Source organism: Podarcis pityusensis, assembly GCF_964106645.2.
Source record: "Podarcis pityusensis genome assembly, chromosome: 12".
Classification (NCBI taxonomy): Eukaryota; Metazoa; Chordata; class Lepidosauria; order Squamata; family Lacertidae; genus Podarcis; species Podarcis pityusensis.
The window spans coordinates 53,174,074-53,195,488 of NC_138037.1; the positions used below are offsets into that span (position 1 = coordinate 53,174,074).

Genomic DNA, 21,415 nt, shown 5'->3' on the forward strand with positions numbered 1-21,415 from the left:
AATGTATGCTTGAAGAATAAAAAGGTAACAAAATTTTGCAATGCTGCTGAAAAACAACTGATTTTGTTTTAACAAAATTTTATCATCTACTCTGGTAACTTCAACCGAGAAATGCAGTGGTGCAAAGCAGTAAAAGCAAAATAAATGGCAAAAATCTCTTACACGTTCATTATTTTACATTTTAAATGATGCAGCTCATCTTCTTTCTGGCATTTTTAGTTCCAGGTGGTATAAAAACATTAGGTGGCATTCAGTGCAAGTCCTATGCAGAGTAAGCCTATTAAAAGTAACTAATATGACTAATTTAGTGTCACTAACTGAGGGCTCTTGGAGAAGAGATGGATATAAATTCAATAAATTAATTTTTGTGGGTCTACTCATGAGTAAAACACTTGCTGAATACAACCCATTAGTCATATAATAGACCAATTGATTTCAACTGGTCTACTCTTGAGTATGGCCTACTTGGATATTACTCTCCATATTTCACTCAATCACTGCCATGTTGGCTTCGTAAAACTCCTAGTCAAACCAGTTAAGTAATACAATTTATATACAGCTAAATATTAAAAGAATCGGATGTGAAAGATACAAGATTGAAATATCTGGAAACAAAACAAAAAAGTAGGACCAGTCATAGGAATTATTATTTTATATTAGATTTTAAAGTGGCTACATGCATATAGTTAACATGTAACATTGCTTCAAGAGGTTACGGCTCTTTTCTTTGTCCAATAACACAGGTGTCATGGGGGAAATTCTAGTAAAATAATTTCTAATGTTCCTGGAAAGATTAATACTTGAAGAGAAGAGGGAGATACTAAAAGCACAACGTCAGGCAATACCAATGAGACAGAAACATGGAAGGTGCCTAAAGAAGCCAGGGTGGCTATCTAAAGAACTTTTAACTGAGTTAAGATTTAAAAAGGATGTGTACAAAAAATGGAAAAGGGGGGAAACCACCAAAGAGGAATTCAAACAAATAGCCAGCACGTGTAGACACAAAGTCAGAAAAGCTAAAGCACAGAATGAACTCAGGCTTGCTAGAGAGGTTAAAAGCAACAAAAAAGGCTTTTATGGGTATGTTCGTAGCAAAAGGAAGAACAAAGAAACAGTGGGGTCACTCAGAGGAGAAGATGGTGAAATGCAAACAGGGGACACAGAAAGAGCTGAACTCCTCAATGCCTTCTTTGCCTCAGTCTTCTCCGATAAAGAAAACAATGCCCGACCTGAAGAATTTGGAGCAAATGATTCAGCAAAGGAAACACAGCCCAGAATAACTAAGGAGATAGTACAAGAATACTTGGCTAGTTTAGATGTATTCAAGTCTCCAGGGCCAGATGAACTGCATCCAAGAGTATTAAAAGAACTGGCAGATGTGATCTCAGAACCACTGGCAGTCATCTTTGAGAATTCCTGGAGAACAGGCGAAGTCCCGGCAGACTGGAGGAGGGCAAATGTTGTCCCTATTTTCAAAAAGGGGGAAAGAGAGGACCCAAATAATTACCGCCCAGTCAGTCTGACATCAATACCAGGGAAGATTCTGGAGCAGATCATTAAGCAAACAGTCTGTGAACACCTAGAAAGGAATGCTGTGATCACCAATAGTCAGCATGGATTTCTGAAAAATAAGTCCTGTCAGACTAACCTGATCTCGTTTTTTGACAGAATTACAAGCCTGGTAGATGAAGGGAACGCAGTGGATGTAGCCTACCTTGATTTCAGCAAGGCATTTGACAAGGTGCCCCATGATATTCTTGTAAAGAAGCTGGTAAAATGTGGTCTTGACTATGCTACCACTCAGTGGATTTGTAACTGGCTGACTGACCGAACCCAAAGGGTGCTCATCAATGGTTCCTCTTCATCCTGGAGAAGAGTGACTAGTGGGGTGCCACAGGGTTCTGTCTTGGGCCCGGTCTTATTCAACATCTTTATCAACGACTTGGATGATGGACTCAAGGGCATCCTGATCAAATTTGCAGATGACACCAAATTGGGAGGGGTGGCTAACACCCCAGAGGACAGGATCACACTTCAAAACGACCTTGACAGATTAGAGAACTGGGCCAAAACAAACAAGATGAATTTTAACAGGGAGAAATGTAAAGTATTGCACTTGGGCAAAAAAAATGAGAGGCACAAATACAAGATGGGTGACACCTGGCTTGAGAGCAGTACATGTGAAAAGGATCTAGGAGTCTTGGTTGACCACAAACTTGACATGAGCCAACAGTGTGACGCGGCAGCTAAAAAAGCCAATGCAATTCTGGGCCTCATCAATAGGAGTATAGCATCTAGATCAAGGGAAGTAATAGTGCCACTGTATTCTGCTCTGGTCAGACCTCACCTGGAGTACTGTGTCCAGTTCTGGGCACCACAGTTCAAGAAGGACACTGACAAACTGGAACGTGTCCAGAGGAGGGCAACCAAAATGGTCAAAGGCCTGGAAACGATGCCTTATGAGGAACGGCTAAGGGAGCTGGGCATGTTTAGCCTGGAGAAGAGGAGGTTAAGGGGTGATATGATAGCCATGTTCAAATATATAAAAGGATGTCACATAGAGGAGGGAGAAAGGTTGTTTTCTGCTGCTCCAGAGAAGCGGACACGGAGCAATGGATCCAAACTACAAGAAAGAAGATTCCACCTAAACATTAGGAAGAACTTCCTGACAGTAAGAGCTGTTCGACAGTGGAATTTGCTGCCAAGGAGTGTGGTGGAGTCTCCTTCTTTGGAGGTCTTTAAGCAGAGGCTTGACAACCATATGTCAGGAGTGCTCTGACGGTGTTTCCTGCTTGGCAGGGGGTTGGACTCGATGGCCCTTGTGGTCTCTTCCAACTCTATGATTCTGTGATTCTGTGATCTTCTGGAACAATTAGCTCTTTAACGACAAAGCTTTATTTATTTCCTTAATAAATATATTGTGCAAAAAAGTTTAACTATTATGCTGCTCTAATGGGCTTGCTTATGTCACCTTTTAATTATAGATATTTTAATGTTTTGATGAAACAGTTTTACTATGTGTTTTAATTATGGGTAGTTATATTTTTATAATCTCTTTTATACTTGCTGTTAGCTTTTACTTGTTTTACCTTGGTTTTTCTTCTGGAAATGAAAGGTGGATTATAAAGTATTTTAATAACAACTTAGTTCAAGTGCTATCATTCATCAAACAGATGCGAAGACTGGAAGCAACACAATCTTTGCTTGGGCTCCTTCCTGCTAATTTAAGTAGTGGCTTAGTATTATGTGTAAACCAGACCTATGCTTTAACAGTTATCTCCACATTTCCATAATTAAGAACAAATGTACAGAAAAACCACCCTTTCTCATCTGTTTATTACAGTGACAAAATAAATTAGCAGCTGTGGTTTAACTCTCCAGTAAGCAACATATTGGGATGCGGGTGGTGCTGTGGGTTAAACCACAGAGCCTAGGACTTGCCGATCAGAAGGTTGGCGGTTCGAATCCCCGCCACGGAGTGAGCTCCCGTTGCTCAGTCCCTGCTCCTGCCAACCTAGCAGTTCGAAAGCACGTCAAAGTGCAAGTAGATAAATAGGTACCGCTCCGGTGGGGAAGGTAAACGGCGTTTCTGTGCGCTGCTCTGGTTCGCCAGAAGCGGCTTAGTCATGCTGGCCACATGACCCAGAAGCTGTACGCCGGCTCCCTCGGCCAATAAAGCGAGATGAGCACTGCAACCCCAGAGTCGGTCACAACTGGACCTAATGGTCAGGGGTCCCTTTACCTTTACGCAACATATTGGCCACATTTGCGTGTTATGCTAAACCAGAGCTCAGTGCAGAGTTCATAAGCAAGAACCAGGTACAGCAATAATAATAATAATAATAATAATAATAATAATAATAATTTATTTATTCCCCAGCCACTCTGGGCAGCTTCCAACAAAATATTAAGAGCCTTAGGCTCACATGCACCTCCCCTTTTCCCACAAAGTGGCAGGAGTTCAAAAGCTTCTGGCAGGGGTGCAGTCTCTGCAGGTCTCTGGGTGCCTAGGCATCCACAAATTTTTCAATTAGCGGGTCGGGGCTCCTCAATATTCCGCAGCCAGCCCAACACAGCCTGTTGCAGGGCTGCTGGGAGGAGCCCTGGTGTACCTTCCAAAAGGCTCAGCATGGCCTGCTATGGCTCCAACAGGCTCTGTTGGGCCCTTCCATTGCAGCGGTGGGCCTTTTGGGGGGCATGTTGGGGTTTCTCCCAGCGTGTGACATCACATGCACACTCCAGGCACCCACAATGTGGGGTGGAATCCAGGGCATGCCCAGCTTCTGGAGTGACACAATGTGTTAACAGCGAATGTAGTTAATTTCAAGAATGTCAGTGGCAGGCTATCAAGCTGGCAGAAGGAAAGGTTTCTGAACTGGTAGCTTACACCATGAAGGAGGAAAAGGAATGGAAGGCGAGCACACAAATCCAAGGCTTCCTGCATTGTTCTAAACCATGGTTTAGTGTGACATATGAATGCAGCAATTAAGATTTATGATATTTTAATCACATAGTTACATCAGTACCCAATCTATCCTACACAATGAATCAAATATAGTCACAGATTCTAGACACATTTACTCGTGAGTAAGCGCTGCCAGTTCTACTGAACTGTCAAGTAAACATGCAAAGCATCATGATGTACATTACAGGAGTTTTTCATTTGCAAAAGTAAAGGTAAAGGGACCCCTGACCGTTAAGTCCAGTCGCGGCCGACTCTGGGGTTGCGGCGCTCATCTCGCTTTACTGGCCGAGGGAGCCGGCGTACAGCTTCCGGGTCATATGGCCAGCATGACTAAGCTGCTTCTGGTGAAACCAGAGCAGTGCACAGCAACGCTGTTTACCTTTCCGCCAGAGTGGTACCTATTTATCTACTTGCACTTTGACGTGCTTTCGAACTGCTAGGTTGGTAGGAGCAGGGACCGAACAACGGGAGGTCACCCCATCGCAGGGATTCGAACCACCGACCTTCTGATCGGCAAGCCCTAGGCTCTGTGGTTTAGACCACAGCGCCACCCGCGTCCCATTTCATTTGCAAGCAGCAGTGTAAATAAAGGAATACTGACCATTTCAACCTTCCAACTTCTTTTGTGTTTTAAACCGAAACATTTACTTTAAGAGATATGAACATTATCAAATGATCTGACCTTGTATTAAACAAAATATTTTAAATTCTGAGTAACCTACCTCCCCATGGTTGAAAAAGTAGCATGCCACTGTAAGTAGTCCTCCAAACCTATTGCCACTGTAGTACAGGGGAAAGAAAAGGAAAGTAACAATTTTTGGAGTCTTTAGAAGGAGCAACTCAACATCTTTCACTACAAAATTAAAATACTATTTACTGTATGAATTTAGCAGAAGTTTACACCCAAATGTCAGATAAGCAAAAAGAATTACTTCTGAGCAAGAGTGCTCAAACTCTAGATGCGAAAGATCAGGAATGATCCTGAGGTTTGTGTAGTTCCTTCCCCAGGTTTAGAAAGTAAGGACTGTAACCTTTCAGGCTACAGTAGCTGTTTCACAAACTTGGTCTTGATATTTACATCTGAACCAGGAGCAACTGTCTCATACAGAGCTAGAGAGGATGAGAATTAATACTGCCTATTATGTTAATATGGATTCCGCTTTGTGGCTTTGAGACTGTTTTAAACCAAGCATTCCATTCTACAAGATGCAGAAAGGAAATAAAAACATTAAGAATTTGACTACAACTTAACCATTATGTAGCTGTTAAACATTCATCTATTCTCCTTAAAAGGATGCTAATAGTTGTAGTTACACTCGTACTAAGACAGCTCTTTTGAGCTTTTTCTTTTTTTAAAAAAAAAGACTAGAAAAGATTAGGACATGGTAAGTGCAATGCAGAGAAAGTTGACTGGTAATTTGAAACTACAATAGCTTCAAAAATAATTTCTAAAATATCCATCTAATTGCTTCTCAAACACTGCCATCTAGGGGATTAATGAAACCATGATTTAAAAGTAGTTCTAAAATACGTGTCTCAGTATTAAAACTGCTAATAATTTTGAATTACAGTGCATATGTCATCTGAGGTGTTTTTTGTTTGTTTGTTTTTGAAATATTTTATATGTGATCCCAGCCAACTGGATGTCACATAGTTTATGGACAGAATGGTGACGCAACACACTTGGATCATTTTGCAATGATGAGTAAATAATGAAAAACTCAAGCAAGGGCAATGATTCCAGGCCTCTCTGTAGCAGCAAATACTTCTGTCCTTATTTGCACAAGTACACACCAAAAATTGCCAGAAGGGGAGTTTCCGTAACAGCCCACAAAAGCTTTAGTGTGAAACTTCCCCTTCTCCATTTTGGCTTTATTTTGCATATACTAAAGAGGAAATATGGAGCAGCTCATCTCTGTAAACTATTATGTTACCAGTGTCAACAAAGCACACAAAGATCCATAGAGGGCACAATTTACTCCTGATTTCACAGACTTTCCATTCTCTCAGAAAAACAAACAAAAAACCTTAAAGCTGCTCACATTTTTAAACAAGTGACCAATAAAGTGTAAAAAAGCACACAAGTGAAACCATCAACATAATACACTGCTACAGATTATTGCAGAGAAATGCACTGCGACCCATAGAGCTTTTTCCTTCTGGCAGCAGCTTTTCATGTTTCATGGTAGGAAGAATATTGGGGCCTGCTGCCAGAATTGGTGGAAATGAAAAGCCTGCACATGCATGCAAAAAAATAACTTTGGTTCCTGACCCACATCTGCTACTGTTATTCTCCATGGCCACTGGTTTCCACTGCAAATGACTTTTATGAGAAAAGCTGCTATTCAATTGAAATTCTGAAATTTAAGCTACACTTTATAAATTCTATCAGCGATTATTCATGTTTTGAAACTATTTAACCACTGCAGCTACTCAAGCTTTCACATATGCCTGAAGCATCTAGTCAATTGCAATCAATTACACAAATACAAGCAAATGGAATTGTTTAAACTGCAAACTGTTAGAAGCTAAATGTAGCTTTAGACATATACCCAGGAAATGGAAGTTGCTACTTTTTATGCACCCCTACTCTGGGAAGATGTTCACTTCTGTTACATGCCAATTGACATTTGTTCTAATTCAGCAATAAACAACGGGTTTTCCCGAGGAAAGTGGTGGGACAAAAGAAAAATCTCTTAGACCCATGCCTAGAAATCAAAGAACAAAGAGAAATGAGCCCGTAGTTACTGTGATATCCAACTCTGAATTCCAGTGAAATAGAGCAGTGCCTTTGGAATCCTAGCATAAATGTTTAGCTGAAAAATTAAGTACAGTACTAGCTTCCCTTAAATTCAACCAAGAACTGATATTCTGTTAGTAAAAGTCCAAATTTACAAAGTAAAAAGGAAAGGAAAGAACTCAACTTTTGGTGACATGACAGCATCCTGACTCACGATTCAGAAGCAACAGTCTCTGAAGGCTACGTTCTAAGATTGTATCACCATTGTGATCCCAAGCATACCCTTGGCATGTATAAGTGTTGCTTCTGACATAGCTTTTCAATGTAACATAAATAAGCACATTTATATCTTGTGACCAGCTTTTGGAGTTTTGCCAATGTTAATAAACTGGCACACTTCCTACAAAGGATTGAAGCTATTCAAAATCAATACTTCAGAACTATACTTAAGGTGCCGAATGGTACTCCAGTAACCTTGTGCCTTCACATTAACACAACTTTGGACCACATCCAGCAGTATATGTATGTTAACTTGAGTTCAGATATAATTAGGTTTGCAGGGCAGGGTCAAACAGCCTAAATTAAGAATGCAATACAGACTGAACTACATTTAGAGGCAGAATAAATATTCCCTAACACTACAAAATCTGTTCTTGTTCTATTATCCTGCCACATTTCCTTTGGTATATTTTTCAAACAGCAAGCTACAAAGATTTAGTCCAGATTTCAAGAAAGTAAATTTTTTGTTTCAGTCTCATAAAAAGGGAGATTTAAAAGAAAGGGGGAGATAAGATTAGAACAAACATCTTAAAGCTCAATTACATCATTTGGCTCTGAGTGTGCAGGACTCCACATAAAATGCAGTGTGCTGTATATTTAAAAATACAAAAAGCGATAGTAACTTTCAATGTATCAGCTTTTCTTCTTGTGCACCTTACCTTAGGTATGTGCCATATAGGAAGAATATTGACACCATTAATCCATTCAGAAGAAATATCATAGCCACATAAAAAGAAACAGGATCTCCCAACCCTACAGAACAAACAAGTATTATTAAAACTATATAATGCAACAGTAAAGACAAGCTACAAGGAAAAAAGCATTTCAGAAAGCCAAATCTGTTCTCCCCTCAGAAAAAGAAGATCTTTGTGATGGCAGTTGGGGGAAGGAGGGACCACCTCAGCTGGAACATGTATGTTCTAGTATGAACATCTTCTGCAGTATGGAAGAATAGAGGAGCAAAGAGCAAAAAATATTTAGATAATTCACTCTCACATCAGCTAATAAGAATAAATTATGAACTGACTTTAATTTTCCCCTGTTTTTGTCTATTTTTGGTCTTCAACTCAACATGCTGATAAAGAATATTTATGTATTTATAAAAATGTTTATATATGACTAATTCATTTGAAAGAATAAAAGCAGTTTACAACTAGACATAAAACCATAAAATAAAAACTATGCACAAAGTTAAAATCAGACATCAATTAACTGTTGTGGAAAGATATATTCCTAATTGCCTGCACAGACCTGGCAGAAAAGAAAAGTCAGCAGGCATTTAAAAGTTGAAACAAAAAATGTCTGCTGTCATAAATTAAGCCCAGGAACTGAGACAATTTTCTCCACTTTCATTAGTTGCAAGAGATATTTGTCAATATGCATGTATCTATAACTTTTTATGACTGCAGTTGTAAAACAATACAAGGCCAACAAAAAGGATGCAACTGTGTAACAGTTAGGCATGATGCACACCTAATTTGTGAAAACAAATCCATAAGACTGTACATTTTGTTATTTCCATCTAGGAGATTGCAAATTTCCAGCCTGATATAAAAAGAAAACAGATTGAGATCCAGAAGCATTATTGCAAGGAATCAAATGTATGAGTGTTGTGGCTGCTAATTGGAAGTATCCAATCACCGCAAATGCAGTACTTCCTGCCATCTTAACAGCAGTTAAGACTGAGTAAGGAGCAGGAGAAAGGTCCATGAATTTACAGAAATATAGCAACCAGCTACTAATCTTTCTCCTACCCTCCTAGCTATCCTAACTTTCAGTCTGTTGCTGAGATACTGGTGCCATCCTTATTATTTTGAGATGAATGTTTATGCTTCATCAGTCATACTGATGACCGGGGTGAATTTGCCCACATACTCCCTGTTTCTTGGTGAAATAGAGAACAGCTAAGACACAATGTGTGGTTAAGGTTGAAGGTTTCCAAACTGACAGAAAAACTAAAGATGGCGTTTTCATCTAACAAGTTTACAAAACCTGAAAAAGCACACATGCCCTTCAGTATCTTTAAAAAGCCACTTGAAGATTCTTTGTAATATAGTAAATTGTTTACTGCAATTTATTTTTGTAATTTAGCAAATTATTTATTGCAAGCTAAAATCTTTCATCAGTCCACAGATGTAGCAAACACCTCAGTTTTTCTTTGCCTACACAAAGGAGGCTTTGTAAACCTTCCCCTGGTGTTTCATATGCCATCATGCAAAACATCCAATAATGAACAAAGACCAAGCAACACTTGCCTTCACAGCTCTCAACAGGACTGAGGTCTTCTCCTCTATTCACTGTCCAACATTTCTTTGTCGGAATACCCATCACATTCATCGTTTCTGTGTATAATCGGTACCAAAAGCCTACAACAACCTGTGCAGAAAATAGGATTTAGAATTTCAAAAGAATTTTTTGACTCAGATTATCCTGATGATTAAAAGCTTATCTGTTGCTATTCAGAAATATCTGTCTAGTTTAAGATGTTTTTTCTTCCAAGATACTACATTTGACCTCTTACAACATTGTTTATGAGATGAAACCTCAAACTACAGAGCCAATAATCTTGTACCACAAAGCATACTCATACAGCCTTCTCCAGGTTTTATGTTAAGGGTTGAACCAGCTGTTGCACTGGATACGCATCTGGCACTAAAATAACCACAGTGTATTTATCTCCCTCCTACAACTGGCAAGGAGTTTTGTAGAGTTTTACCTATGCCTTGACATCAAAATGTGAGCTCCAGGATTTATGCATACAACCACATAATGGAATTAAAGCCAAAATGTAAGAAGTGCCTTACCTCTGGATAGACATTAAATCGTTTCAATGTGTTGATTACAAGAGGATACTCAGTTAGCTTGTCATTCATAATCGTCCAGACTCCATTCAGAAAGGATGGTGCCTCAGTGATGGTCTTGAAATAAGAATAATAAAGACCCTAAAGAGAATATATATATTAAGATGAAATTAATTAACAGAAACCTTCACATTGTATTCTTCTCTTACAGCAACAGAAGTCAATAAATTACAGCTATTAATTTAAGTACTAATGAATCTACTTAACCTTTTTAAAACCACACCTAGGATGTGCCCTTCTTCTATTCTTGAAGGATGGGCACTGCTTGTTAATACAACAGTGATTCGTACTGTATGTTTTCTTAAAACTTGTAAGATGCTTTAAGACTATTTTTGCAGTTAGTGACAAACAAACAAACAAACAAACAAACAAACAAACAAGGTTCATTGAAACACAGCAGCTTCAAAAAATGCAGTTTGAAGTTGACTTATTTCAATATTTGTAGCTAAAAACTGCAATTCAAAGTTGGCTTATTTAAAAAAAACAACATAGATAGAATTTACTAAAGTTTGTTGGGACAGTGAAGTGAAAAGCTGCAGTTAAAAACACAGAAGCGGAAGCTTCCAATCTTCTCACAGACATGCTAGAGAACAGGGTGGGAGTGGGGAGTGAACGAACCTAAAGGGAGGCTACACTCATTGCTGCCACAGTTTAGTGTGATGTCCAAACTCAGCCAAAAATAATTTGTAAGCAGTGTTTGCTTTCAAAAAGTAGAAGACCAGAAATGTTGAATAAACACGACTAAATATAAATTTAATCATTCTAGGTAATTTGAGAGAATGAAAGAGCAAAAATTAAAATCTTATTTTATTAATAGCTTATCATACCAATATTTGCAATACCCATTTGATTCAGAAATCCACTTTCATGGCTGTTTCATTTTTTAAAAATAAATCACAGGCAAGAATGTATACTATTTTAAACTACTATTACAGAACTGGTAAGTATCCATGGCTGGCTGAAAAACACATTTTGGGTAACAGCTTTAAAAATAGCAGTGTCACTTAAAGTACAGAAGCTCTAACCATTTCAGTTCGAAAAGCCATTTCCCTTTCCAGGGTTGAAAGATGAGAAAAGTGGCGGTCATTTTCAAAGAGAGCTGTTATATGGCACCTAAAGAAACAAAAAACAACAAAACTCAGAAATAAATCTGCAGCTTAAAGGAACTAGTATTAAATTACAACAGCCTTCTAAATGAGATCACAAAAATAAATGGTGTACTTTTTTTTGTTAACCTACACAGAGAGAATAGCAGATGAGGAACAGGGCAATACAGCTGTCATCCCCCAGCCCACTCTGTTTCTATGCAGGATGCAGAGAAGCAGACTTCCCTAAGCAGAACCACATGGTTCCTTAAACCAGGATGACAGTTGTCAAAACAGGGCCAGATGGCTCAAAAGTCGTATTTTACAATACAACTTTTTAGTTCCTGAAATTTATTCTGATTGTGCAGATAAAATATCACAGATTGAATTCTACAGTGTGTGAATTGCTAGTGTGTGAAGGCAAACAAGATCCAAGGATCCCCAGGCATGCACCTCGAGATGATGGAGACATCAGGTGCCATCCTGGTGCCCAGATATCAGCCCACAAGTGGCTAATAGCCAGGTGCAAAATGCGCCTGGCGAATTTCAAACTCTGGATCTAGCCCATGGCAGTTCATCAGGAAAGGATCTAGCTTCCTGGACCTGGGAAATAAACCATCCCCCAAAGAGAAAAATATAGCAGGGAAAGGTGCATGCATGAAGATGTGTGGGTAAACAAAAAAGGTTGGGTAAAAAAGAATGAGAGACTCAAGCTCTGATTGTTTGTCCATATAAAAGGAGAGAGACAGGAAAACTCAAATATAGGAACTATTGCCTAAGGCATTAATAATATAACAAGATCACAATTTTAGGTGGACCTTGATGAGACACACATGCCTGCTGAGACCTTGTAACAGAGATAAACTTACCAGTGAAGAATTCCAGCAACGGCAGCTGTTTAAAACAAATCACAAAAAGGTAAGTTACTTCAACCTCCTGTTTTAAAAATCTTTAAAAAGTTACACCTAGTTCTCAGGGACAGCAATAGGGACCCAGAATATTACTCTTTCTTATTTTAAATGTATTTTATATATAAAGGTAAAGGTACCCCTGCCCGTACGGGCCAGTCTTGACAGACTCTAGGGTTTTGCGCTCATCTCACTCTAGAGGCCGGGAGACAGCGCTGTCTGCAGACACTTCCAGGTCACGTGGCCAGCGTGACAAGCTGCATCTGGCAAGCCAGTGCAGCACACGGAAACGGCGTTTACCTCCCCGCTATAAAGCGGTACCTATTTATCTACTTGCACCCGGGGGTGCTTTCGAACTGCTAGGTTGGCAGGCGCTGGGACCGAACGACGGGAGCACACCCCGCCGCGGGGATTCGAACCGCCGACCATGCGATCGGCAAGTCCTAGGTGCTGAGGTTTTACCCACAGCGCCACCCGCGTCCCTATTTTAGATATATAACTGTACAAATGAGAGCATGACCCAGACCAACAAAGACTGAAGTCAAACTATTTGAATACTGGTTCCCCAGAAGGTAGAATCATGATACTATGTCCAGAGAGCAATTTCATTACACTAGAAGCACAAAGACATGCACACTTAAACTATCAGTGTAACCTCTGCTACATAGTATGAACAAATCAGAAAACAGTAGATTGAATCACCAGTACATGAAGTCTATGGCATCTTACTTTAAAATTAGGGCCCTTGTCATTAGAATTGTGAAAACCTCACGTATTTGGTCACTAGATGTCTGAAAACGTGAGGTCAACTCTAAGAATGAAGTTAAATGAACTTAAGTTTCATCTACAGTACTCAAACAGTAACAATATCATACTTAATGCACTGAAGTAATCTAGTAACATTGGCCTCTGTCTAATTGTGTCCCTCCGCTGCCAGAACCCTCCTCAATCCAGTGAAGTTTCCATTATCAAAAGGTAGGTTTGTGTGCAATTTTCAGTGACCCTCACTTCCTTATGCTGCCTCCTGTACTCTCCCAAGATCTACTCCAGAGGGTTGGGGACCCTTTAGAAAAGCATGCTAGGTGACTGCAGAAAAAAATAATTTTCTCTACACTAGCTCACAGCAACCTCTACTGGATCAAAGGGCCTGCCAACACCAGAGGCACACAACTGGATACAACCCTCTGCCCTTATTAGAATCAAAAGCATATCAACAGCTGAGACTTAGCTTGCAATCCTGTATACACTTACCTAGAAGTAACTCCAACTGAACTCAGTAAGAGTTACCTCTGAGTAGAAATGGAGGACTGCATTGTTAAAAAACTACAATTTTAAACATATATTTCTTCCTACCCATTATAAGGGTAATCCATATCTTGCTATCTGCTCTTGCGATGAAGATTCCTGTTTCATTCAGATAAGCTGTGTTAAAAAACAAAATAATTTCATTAGACTTTCTAATTGCACAAAGTTATTTCTTTAAAAGTTGTATTTCAACTTACAGAAGTTCATAGATTTGCTCTGGGCAAAAAGAGATGACTTTTACAAAGTTCTTTCATGTGCACTTTTTGCATTTTTTGCTTTTATTTGAATCCAGGACTTTACACCACTACCACCAACAATAGCAAGTATCAATACTGAGTTAGAGCAGGTATAGTCCAAACGAACCTGAATAACATTTTATTTAGTTTCTGCATGATTATTAATACTTGGACTAAATGCAGATCTAAGTTCCCAATTCAAACAAATGCAGATCATTACTTTAAATTCATACTATTGGTTAAATTAAAAGCCTTAAAAGTTCTTTAGGTAATAGCTTATTGCATGTGAAGACCAATCCTATGCATGTTTCCTCCTAAGCAAGTCCCAGTGAGGTTAGTGGGGTATACTCCTAAGAAAACACATGGGATTGCAGTCTTATGCACTGTATTATATAGCATGTTTCCTGAGGAAAGGACAAGTATGCACAGTCCTTAAACAATACTGTAGTAATCCAGCAAAATATACTATGTTGCCTAAGGAGATAAAAATCACATTCTGCACTGTTAAGGAAAGCTGACAAACCCCGCCATGTTTTGCTTACATCACAATTTAGGAGACAGCTTGATAGAACATAATCTACAGAGAAAAAGGTACGGCTCTTATGATTTCAGCACTTTTAAAAATCACAGGAACATGGAAAACAAAAGCCTAACTTATCCCCCCCCCCCAAAAAAAGAACCCTCACAACCCTTTGCTTAAGCTTTATAAATGTAAACCCAACACCACTGAAATTGATCACAAGGATTTTCATTAGGTTGCCAACCTTCCAAGTATCAGAGAAGCAAACTGAAGAAATGAAAGAGCCATAGAGGTTTTATTGGGTGTCTTGATTTAAAGGAACAATTTATCGTCCTAGCGAAAGGGTGATTTAGAGAGCAGCATCCCTAGTTGAAGTCAGGGTGATGTCCTCTGCCTTCTCACTCATAAATTCTCGGTCCCATCAGTATCTAAGCCCTTTCCCATTTTCACCCCTTCCAAGAATTGAGCAGCGGGTTGCATCCTTTCCATTCCCATTCAAGCCCTACCCGCGAAATATATATAGATATATATATGAAAAAAAATAACCCGCTCTTTCATCAACCTGCAACAAAGTGGCTCACGGCACGCAAAATGCAATAAAGACCAATCTACAATTAAAAACATCCAAAAGGGCAAGTGAAGCGACTTCTCGTCAAACGGGGGTTTGACGGTCGCCTGTCCATCCATCTCTTTCTAACTATCCTGACGACTCGCTGACTTCCTTTCTGCCAACCTTATTTCTGAGGATAGATAGAAATTTCCAAAAAAAAAAAAAGAGCCGCATTTTGTTACACGTTTGGATACCTCCTTCAACATAATTTTTTTTTAAAAAGTTTTTTTTTTTTTAAGGGGGGGTTGGAAACCAAAGATTGCAAGCGAAACCACCCCCACCCCAAAGAAGAAATCCGAGGAAGGGTTCGCGTTCACACGGAAGCGAATTCCGCCTCCGCCCCATCACTTCTCGGGGGGAGAAGCCCCGTTGTGGGCTGGCTTGCTCCCGAGTAAGCCCGCTGGGCAGGGCCGGGCCCCGCTCCCGCCTCTCACCGCGCAGCCAGTCCTGGCACTCGCGGATCCCCCGGGCCAGGCGCTCGCGCTGCTCCTCCGGGCGGGGGCTGCCGTTCTTGGCCGCCCTCCTGCCGCCGCCCCCCCGCTTCATGGCGCTCGAGGCCCCGCCGGGGAGCTGCCTGCCCAGGGGCTGTTGGAGGCCGCGGGCGCCGGCCGGTCCCTTCTCGGCGTGGGCTCGGCTGGGGCTGCTGCGCTCGGGCTCGCCGGCTCCGCTCAGGCCCCGCTGCTGCCGCCTGCCTTCCTGAGGTAACGGCGGAGGGGGAGAAGGCGGAGAAGGGGAAGCGCCGCCTCCTCCTCCGCCGCCTGAGGGGGGCGGCGCCTTCTTGGCCAAGCCTCGCCTCGGCCGGCCCATTCCCGGAGCGGGGCGGGACGAGGCCCGAGCGGGAGGAAGAGGCGCCCAAGCAGCGCGCGCGCTCGCGCTCCCGCGGCGAGGTAACGGCCGAGAGAAAGAGCCTCTCGCGCGCCCGGGCAACTGCCGGTCCGCAGCGCGCGCGCGCGCGCGCCCCCGGCCCCGCCCCCTTCCCGCTCGCCGCGTGGAATTCCAGAGTTCGAAAGGGGCTCCCCGGGGTCATCTAGTCCAACCCCCCCCCCACGTGGCCTCTTTGCACCAGCGGCGATCCTAAAGGCACGAAGGGAAGAGGGCTTCCTCTCTCCAGTGCCCCATCTCCCCGGCAGCTGGGGTGCAGGGGGCTTCTTTTAATTTGGCGATCACTTGTAGCTGAGTAAGATTGGCTTCCATGAACGCGGTTTTAACAATGAGTCCATAAGTGACTGTGGATCCAATTCTGGATCCGCACGTCCTTCCACAGTGGGGACATTGGTTTCCAGGATGGAGTTGATAACGGTGTGGATTTGCCAAGCGTGCCTTCCTCTTAGCATGTTTCTCCCTTGCGTCCTGAGTTCGAGTGTCTTCAAAGTCCATGACACCTTTGGTAAAGGCTGTTCTCCAACTGGAGCGCTCGCAGGCCAGTGTTCCCCAGTTGTTGGTATTTATACTACATTTTTAAAGATTTCCCTTGAGAGAGTCTTTAAACCTCTTTTGTTGACCACCAGCATTACGCTTTACATCTTTAAGTTCGGAATAGAGTAGTTGCTTTGGAAGGCGATCATCAGGCATCCGCACAACCAGTCCAACGAAGTTGATGTTGAAGAATCATTTCTCCAACACTAGTGATCTTTGCTTCTTCCAGTACACTAGCATTAGTTCGCCTGTCTTCCCAAGTGATGTGTAAGATTTTTCGGAGATCTACCAACCATACTGTATGCTTGTGAAACATGGGCCACTTATAAACGCCATCTCCAACTCCTCGAAAGATTACATCAGCAGTGTCTCCGAAAAATTTTACACATCACTTGGGAAGACAGGCGAACTAATGCTAGTGTACTGGAAGAAGCAAATAGCTCTGTGAACAAGCATTTTGGTTTCTCCGCAAATGTCCCGGTCCTCAAACACTTCAATTGGAAGAAAGCTAGACTCCATCTCCTCAGCAGCTGGGATGCAGGAATAGACTGCCCCTGCACGAAGAGGCTCCGCAGCTCAGGATATGACAGGCCAGCTCCATTGCTCATAATAATAATAATAACCAGGCCTCCTCTCCTGACAACTGTCATCTGGGAGCAGCCATTCCGTCCATGCCAGGGCTCGTTGCCCCTGCTTTGCTGGAGGCCCAGCTCCACCAGGCACTTCCTGCCTCTGAACTGTGTCCATATAGGAGCAACCGTCTAGAAAATTGGTGCCTGCGTTTTGAGTTTTATTTTCCTTGGCCTTCCTTCTCCTTTTCCCCTTGTGTGTTGTGTGTGATCTATTTATTTGAATGTAAGCCTGCAGGTAGCCTTGCTTTGAATTCCTGTAAGCTGTTCTGGGAGCCTTTTCAGCAGCATACAAATGTTCAGGCCTAGCTCTCACCGGTCTCACAGACAACAGATTCAGCAATCTGCCTTCCTTTTATGGAGTTTTTTTTCCACTAAGTAATCTTGCCAAAGAAGTAATGTTGCTGTGCAGACAGAGTCTTTCTAACTCCCAGCAAGTTGAGGGGGGGGCACCCATTTTTTTTTCTGGCGCAGAGCCACTTCCTTTGTTACCTTAATGGCCCATACTTAGACGGTCATTACCTTACCAGGAAGCTAGCCTGGCTGTTCCAGGGATTGAATCCAGGATGGATCCAGGAATTAGAAGGAACTCCGATATATATCCTACCACTACCACCACCCTGCACAAACTCATAAGAGTATGCTGGATTCCCCCAGTTGCTGCCCATAAGTATCAGAGTCTTTGTGATTAACTGATTTTTATCTCCAGCTTTCTCCATTTCAGATTCCTTCTACTTTTGCTGCTGCTCCTTCGGATGCCTTGTCCATCCTGTCCTGACATTTGCTTGGTCTAATTTTCAAAAAATTAAATAAAAATTTCCTACCAATCTGTTTTAAATTTACGAAGAAGGAGTGCACAGTCCTAATCTCCTAACAGTTATGGCATCACTAATCTGCATTGTATGTTCTTGAGTATGTACTCTTCCTTAAGAGCATTAGGAAACTTCCTAGATCAAAATCTGCCTTGTTGTATTGCAAGAACTTGCTGGCGAGGATTAAGTGACCCATCCAAAACTGGTGAACTGTAGTGTTCTGGTCAGGTGAACCGTAGTGTACCTTCTGCCTAGCAATGCCCTAATCAATAAACTGCTCATACAAAAGAACAGCTTGCACTTTTTAAAAATATATATATAATTTTGAATGTGCCACTTCACTAGCCAGCTTCTGAACCACAGAAACTGCATCCCATTAGCCCTTGCTTTTTGTGTACTGTTACACTCTCAGTCACGTCCGCCCACATTCTAGAAGCTTTATCCAGCTTTCTCTGTCCTCCGGCGAAGAATGCTACAAATAAAGCACAATGTCTTTGAAACGAGAACTGTCTTGCCATTCATTATTTAGAAAGTCTGGAGCGGGGCTTGCTGCCTTTTGAGGCTGCTTTTTCAAACAAGAGTCAATCCTTAGCTGGTCTAGTCTCCCAAATAGCTCTACCAAAGTCAATAGATAAACACTGATTTATGCTAGCTAAGCATCTAACCCTGGATTTAACAGTATCTGGGTTTTGTGATAAAGGGTTTCTTTGCAGATGGATTTTACTGAGACATAAGTCTACTCTTTTTAATCCCACTGCTGCAAATATTCACATATTGAGAGCTCTTTGTACTGCCTGCTGTAAAGCAGGAAGATTTAAGGACATGTTTGTGGGGTGGGTGAGGGGGGAGCAGAACGCCGCAGTAATTTATATTCCGCAGAACCCGTACCCAGAGTTCATACACAAAACCACACTTCGTACTCTCTTATTAATTGATCTGGAATAACTACTACCCACCTGGTTTTGTATGCACAATTGCTCATGCTAATTGAAATCCTCTCTTCATTTGTAACTATGCGTTAAAATGTGGGAGAAATTGCACCGGGATCTTGATTGTGACTAAAACAGGGTGGTCAAAGGGGTCAAGTCACATTAAGCGATCAAGAATATTCAGACATGAGCAAGCTCCTAATCAGTAGCATTCCTGGTTTTATACTGAATATTCAAAGCTGATTAATGGACAGATCCATAACATGAAGCCTCTGCGCTTATAAACGATCCCATTTTAATTCCTTTTTTTAAAAAAGAAGAAGATTGATTTTGAATTTTAACGTAGTTATTTAATTGCACATTACATTTGTTTTGGAATGGCATCTAATAAATCTTGCAAATGAATATATTCAGGCTGCAGTTCTACACAGACTTTCCCTGGGAATCATTCCTGTTGAATTTAGTGGGACTAGGTGCTCAACATCCAACCCCAGTCTGAGGGCACTTCTACACAGTCCCCATTTTCAGGTGGGATTCAATCATAGAACAGCAAATTTGGGTTGCACGGTTAAAGTCGATTAGGGTTCTTGCATAGCAAGAGTTTTCCCCGCTCCCCAAATAAGACTTCTCATGATAAGTAAATGCACTAGAAGGGGTGAGAGAATAATTGTTTGATGCAACATTGTCTAACCTCCATGCACACTTCGTGCAAACAAATCAGGATGAATGCCCAGTAAATAGGTCATCGGGAAGCAGCTTGAAATTGTGCTTCTGTTTGGAAGAATTCTTTTCTTCCTGGCTGGACTGATCTCTTGAAAAGCCTTTGTTATATCACTGTATGCATTTCTGAGCAAAACAATAATGTTCTGTGCTTGGCTGGAGGCTGGTTTTTTCAGGTTTACAAAACAAAACAAAAGTGCCTGTAACAATTGCTGTGACAGACTATACATGGGTGTACATAAAATTAAATATTTAATCACTATACATCTTAGAATAAATTACATTCATACCAGTTGGCCTTTATATGAGATTCTATTTTAATAGATTCTTTATCATATAGGTTCTGTTTGTAATTGTGCTGGGGAAAATAATTGATGCTTGCTTATCTGCTTAATTTTCTGTGTGGTGGCTAAAGGCTAATACTGTCATCATGCATGGATAATTGCCTGGAGCTGGACATTACAGTATCAAAGTCAGAATGAAACAAAATGCCATCTAATCCAATCCTCTGCCTTGAGGCAGAACCATCCACAGCCTCTCGCAGAACAGCCATGCAATCCTGCCCATGGTGTGTCACAGGCAGACCGCATAGGCATTGCAGAGGGTGCTTTCAGAGCAAAAAGCTCAAGATGCATTATCCAAATGACCAGAGGGCATTATTCGCTTATTAAAAAATTGATAACCCACCCTGCATATGCACAGATACCAAGGTGGGGGTGCAGAAGAGAACATTTACAAACCATGTAGTGCATGGGTAGGCAAACTAAGGCCTGGGGGCCGGATCCAGCCCAATCGCCTTCTAAATCCGGCCTGTGGATGGTCCAGGAATCAGCATGTTTTTACATGAGTAGAAATGCCCTTTTATTTAAAATGCATCTCTGGATTATTTGTGGGGCCTGCCTGGTGTTTTTATACGAGTAGAATGTGTGCTTTTATTTAAAATGCATCTCTGGGTTATTTGTGGGGCATAGGAATTCGTTCATTTCCCCCCTCAAAATATAGTTCGGCCCCCCCACAAGGTCTGAGGGACAGTGGACTGGCCCCCTGCTGAAAAAGTTTGCTGACCCCTGATGTAGTATATGGAATGATAGAGGAGGGGTAGCTGGTGGGAGACACTTCTTCGGGGGTAACTTGCCCACCTTTCATCCTCGCATTTTGCACTCAGCTCTCACCTGTGACTCCTAAAAGATGTCAGCATGTGACAGAAGCCACACTCTGGGAAATGGCTTTCAAATGGCCAGCTAAACCAGGTGAGGGGAACTGGTGGGTCCCAAACCGTTGCTGAGTTACGAATAGGAAGACAGACTCCGGTGGGTTGAGTGGATGAGACCAATAAAGGTAAAGGGTAAAGGGACCCCTGACCATTAGGTCCAGTCATGGCCGACTCTGGGGTTGTGGCGCTCATCTCACTTTATTGGCCGAGGGAGCTGCCGTACAGCTTCCGGGTCATGTGGCCAGCATGACTAAGCCGCTTCTGGTGAACCAGAGCAGCACACTGAAACGCCGTTTACTTTCCCGCCAGAGCGGTACCTATTTATCTACTTGCACTTTGACGTGCTTTCGAACTGCTAGGTTGGCAGGAGCAGGGACTGAGCAACAGCATCACGGGGATTCGAACCGCCGACCTTCTGATTGGCAAGTCCTAGGCTCTGTGGTTTAACCCACAGCGCCACCCGTGTCCCCTGATGAGACCAATAGTGGGTCCCTTATTCAAGAAGGCAGGTTCTGCATGTGCTGTAGAGGGGCAGATGAGACTTGTCAACCTGGGAAAGGAGCCCATCTGGGAGAAGGAAAACTCTGAATCTAAACCTCTGCTGCCTTATGGCTATACTTGTCAGGGACTGGGCGGAGGAGGAATGGTGGAGACCGCCTCCCCATCCTGACCCTCCCATGGAGGAGG

At 42.0% G+C, this 21,415-nt stretch overlaps 1 protein-coding gene across 1 annotated transcript in view; it reads right to left on the reverse strand.

Annotated features, from left to right (window-relative positions):
• The window catches only part of DPY19L1 (dpy-19 like C-mannosyltransferase 1), a 37,246-nt gene extending 21,377 nt beyond the window's left edge, over nt 1-15,869 (reverse strand). The window contains exons 1-8 of the mRNA XM_080975824.1: nt 15,444-15,869; nt 13,692-13,760; nt 12,300-12,324; nt 11,371-11,458; nt 10,289-10,426; nt 9,740-9,860; nt 8,144-8,237; nt 5,188-5,245 (exon numbers count right to left, since the gene is read on the reverse strand). Of these exons, the coding sequence (XP_080831950.1) occupies nt 5,188-5,245; nt 8,144-8,237; nt 9,740-9,860; nt 10,289-10,426; nt 11,371-11,458; nt 12,300-12,324; nt 13,692-13,760; nt 15,444-15,816 (966 nt within the window). The 5' untranslated portion in view covers nt 15,817-15,869. The remainder of the gene's footprint in view (nt 1-5,187; nt 5,246-8,143; nt 8,238-9,739; nt 9,861-10,288; nt 10,427-11,370; nt 11,459-12,299; nt 12,325-13,691; nt 13,761-15,443) is intronic.
• Nucleotides 15,870-21,415: the final 5,546 nt, after the last annotated feature.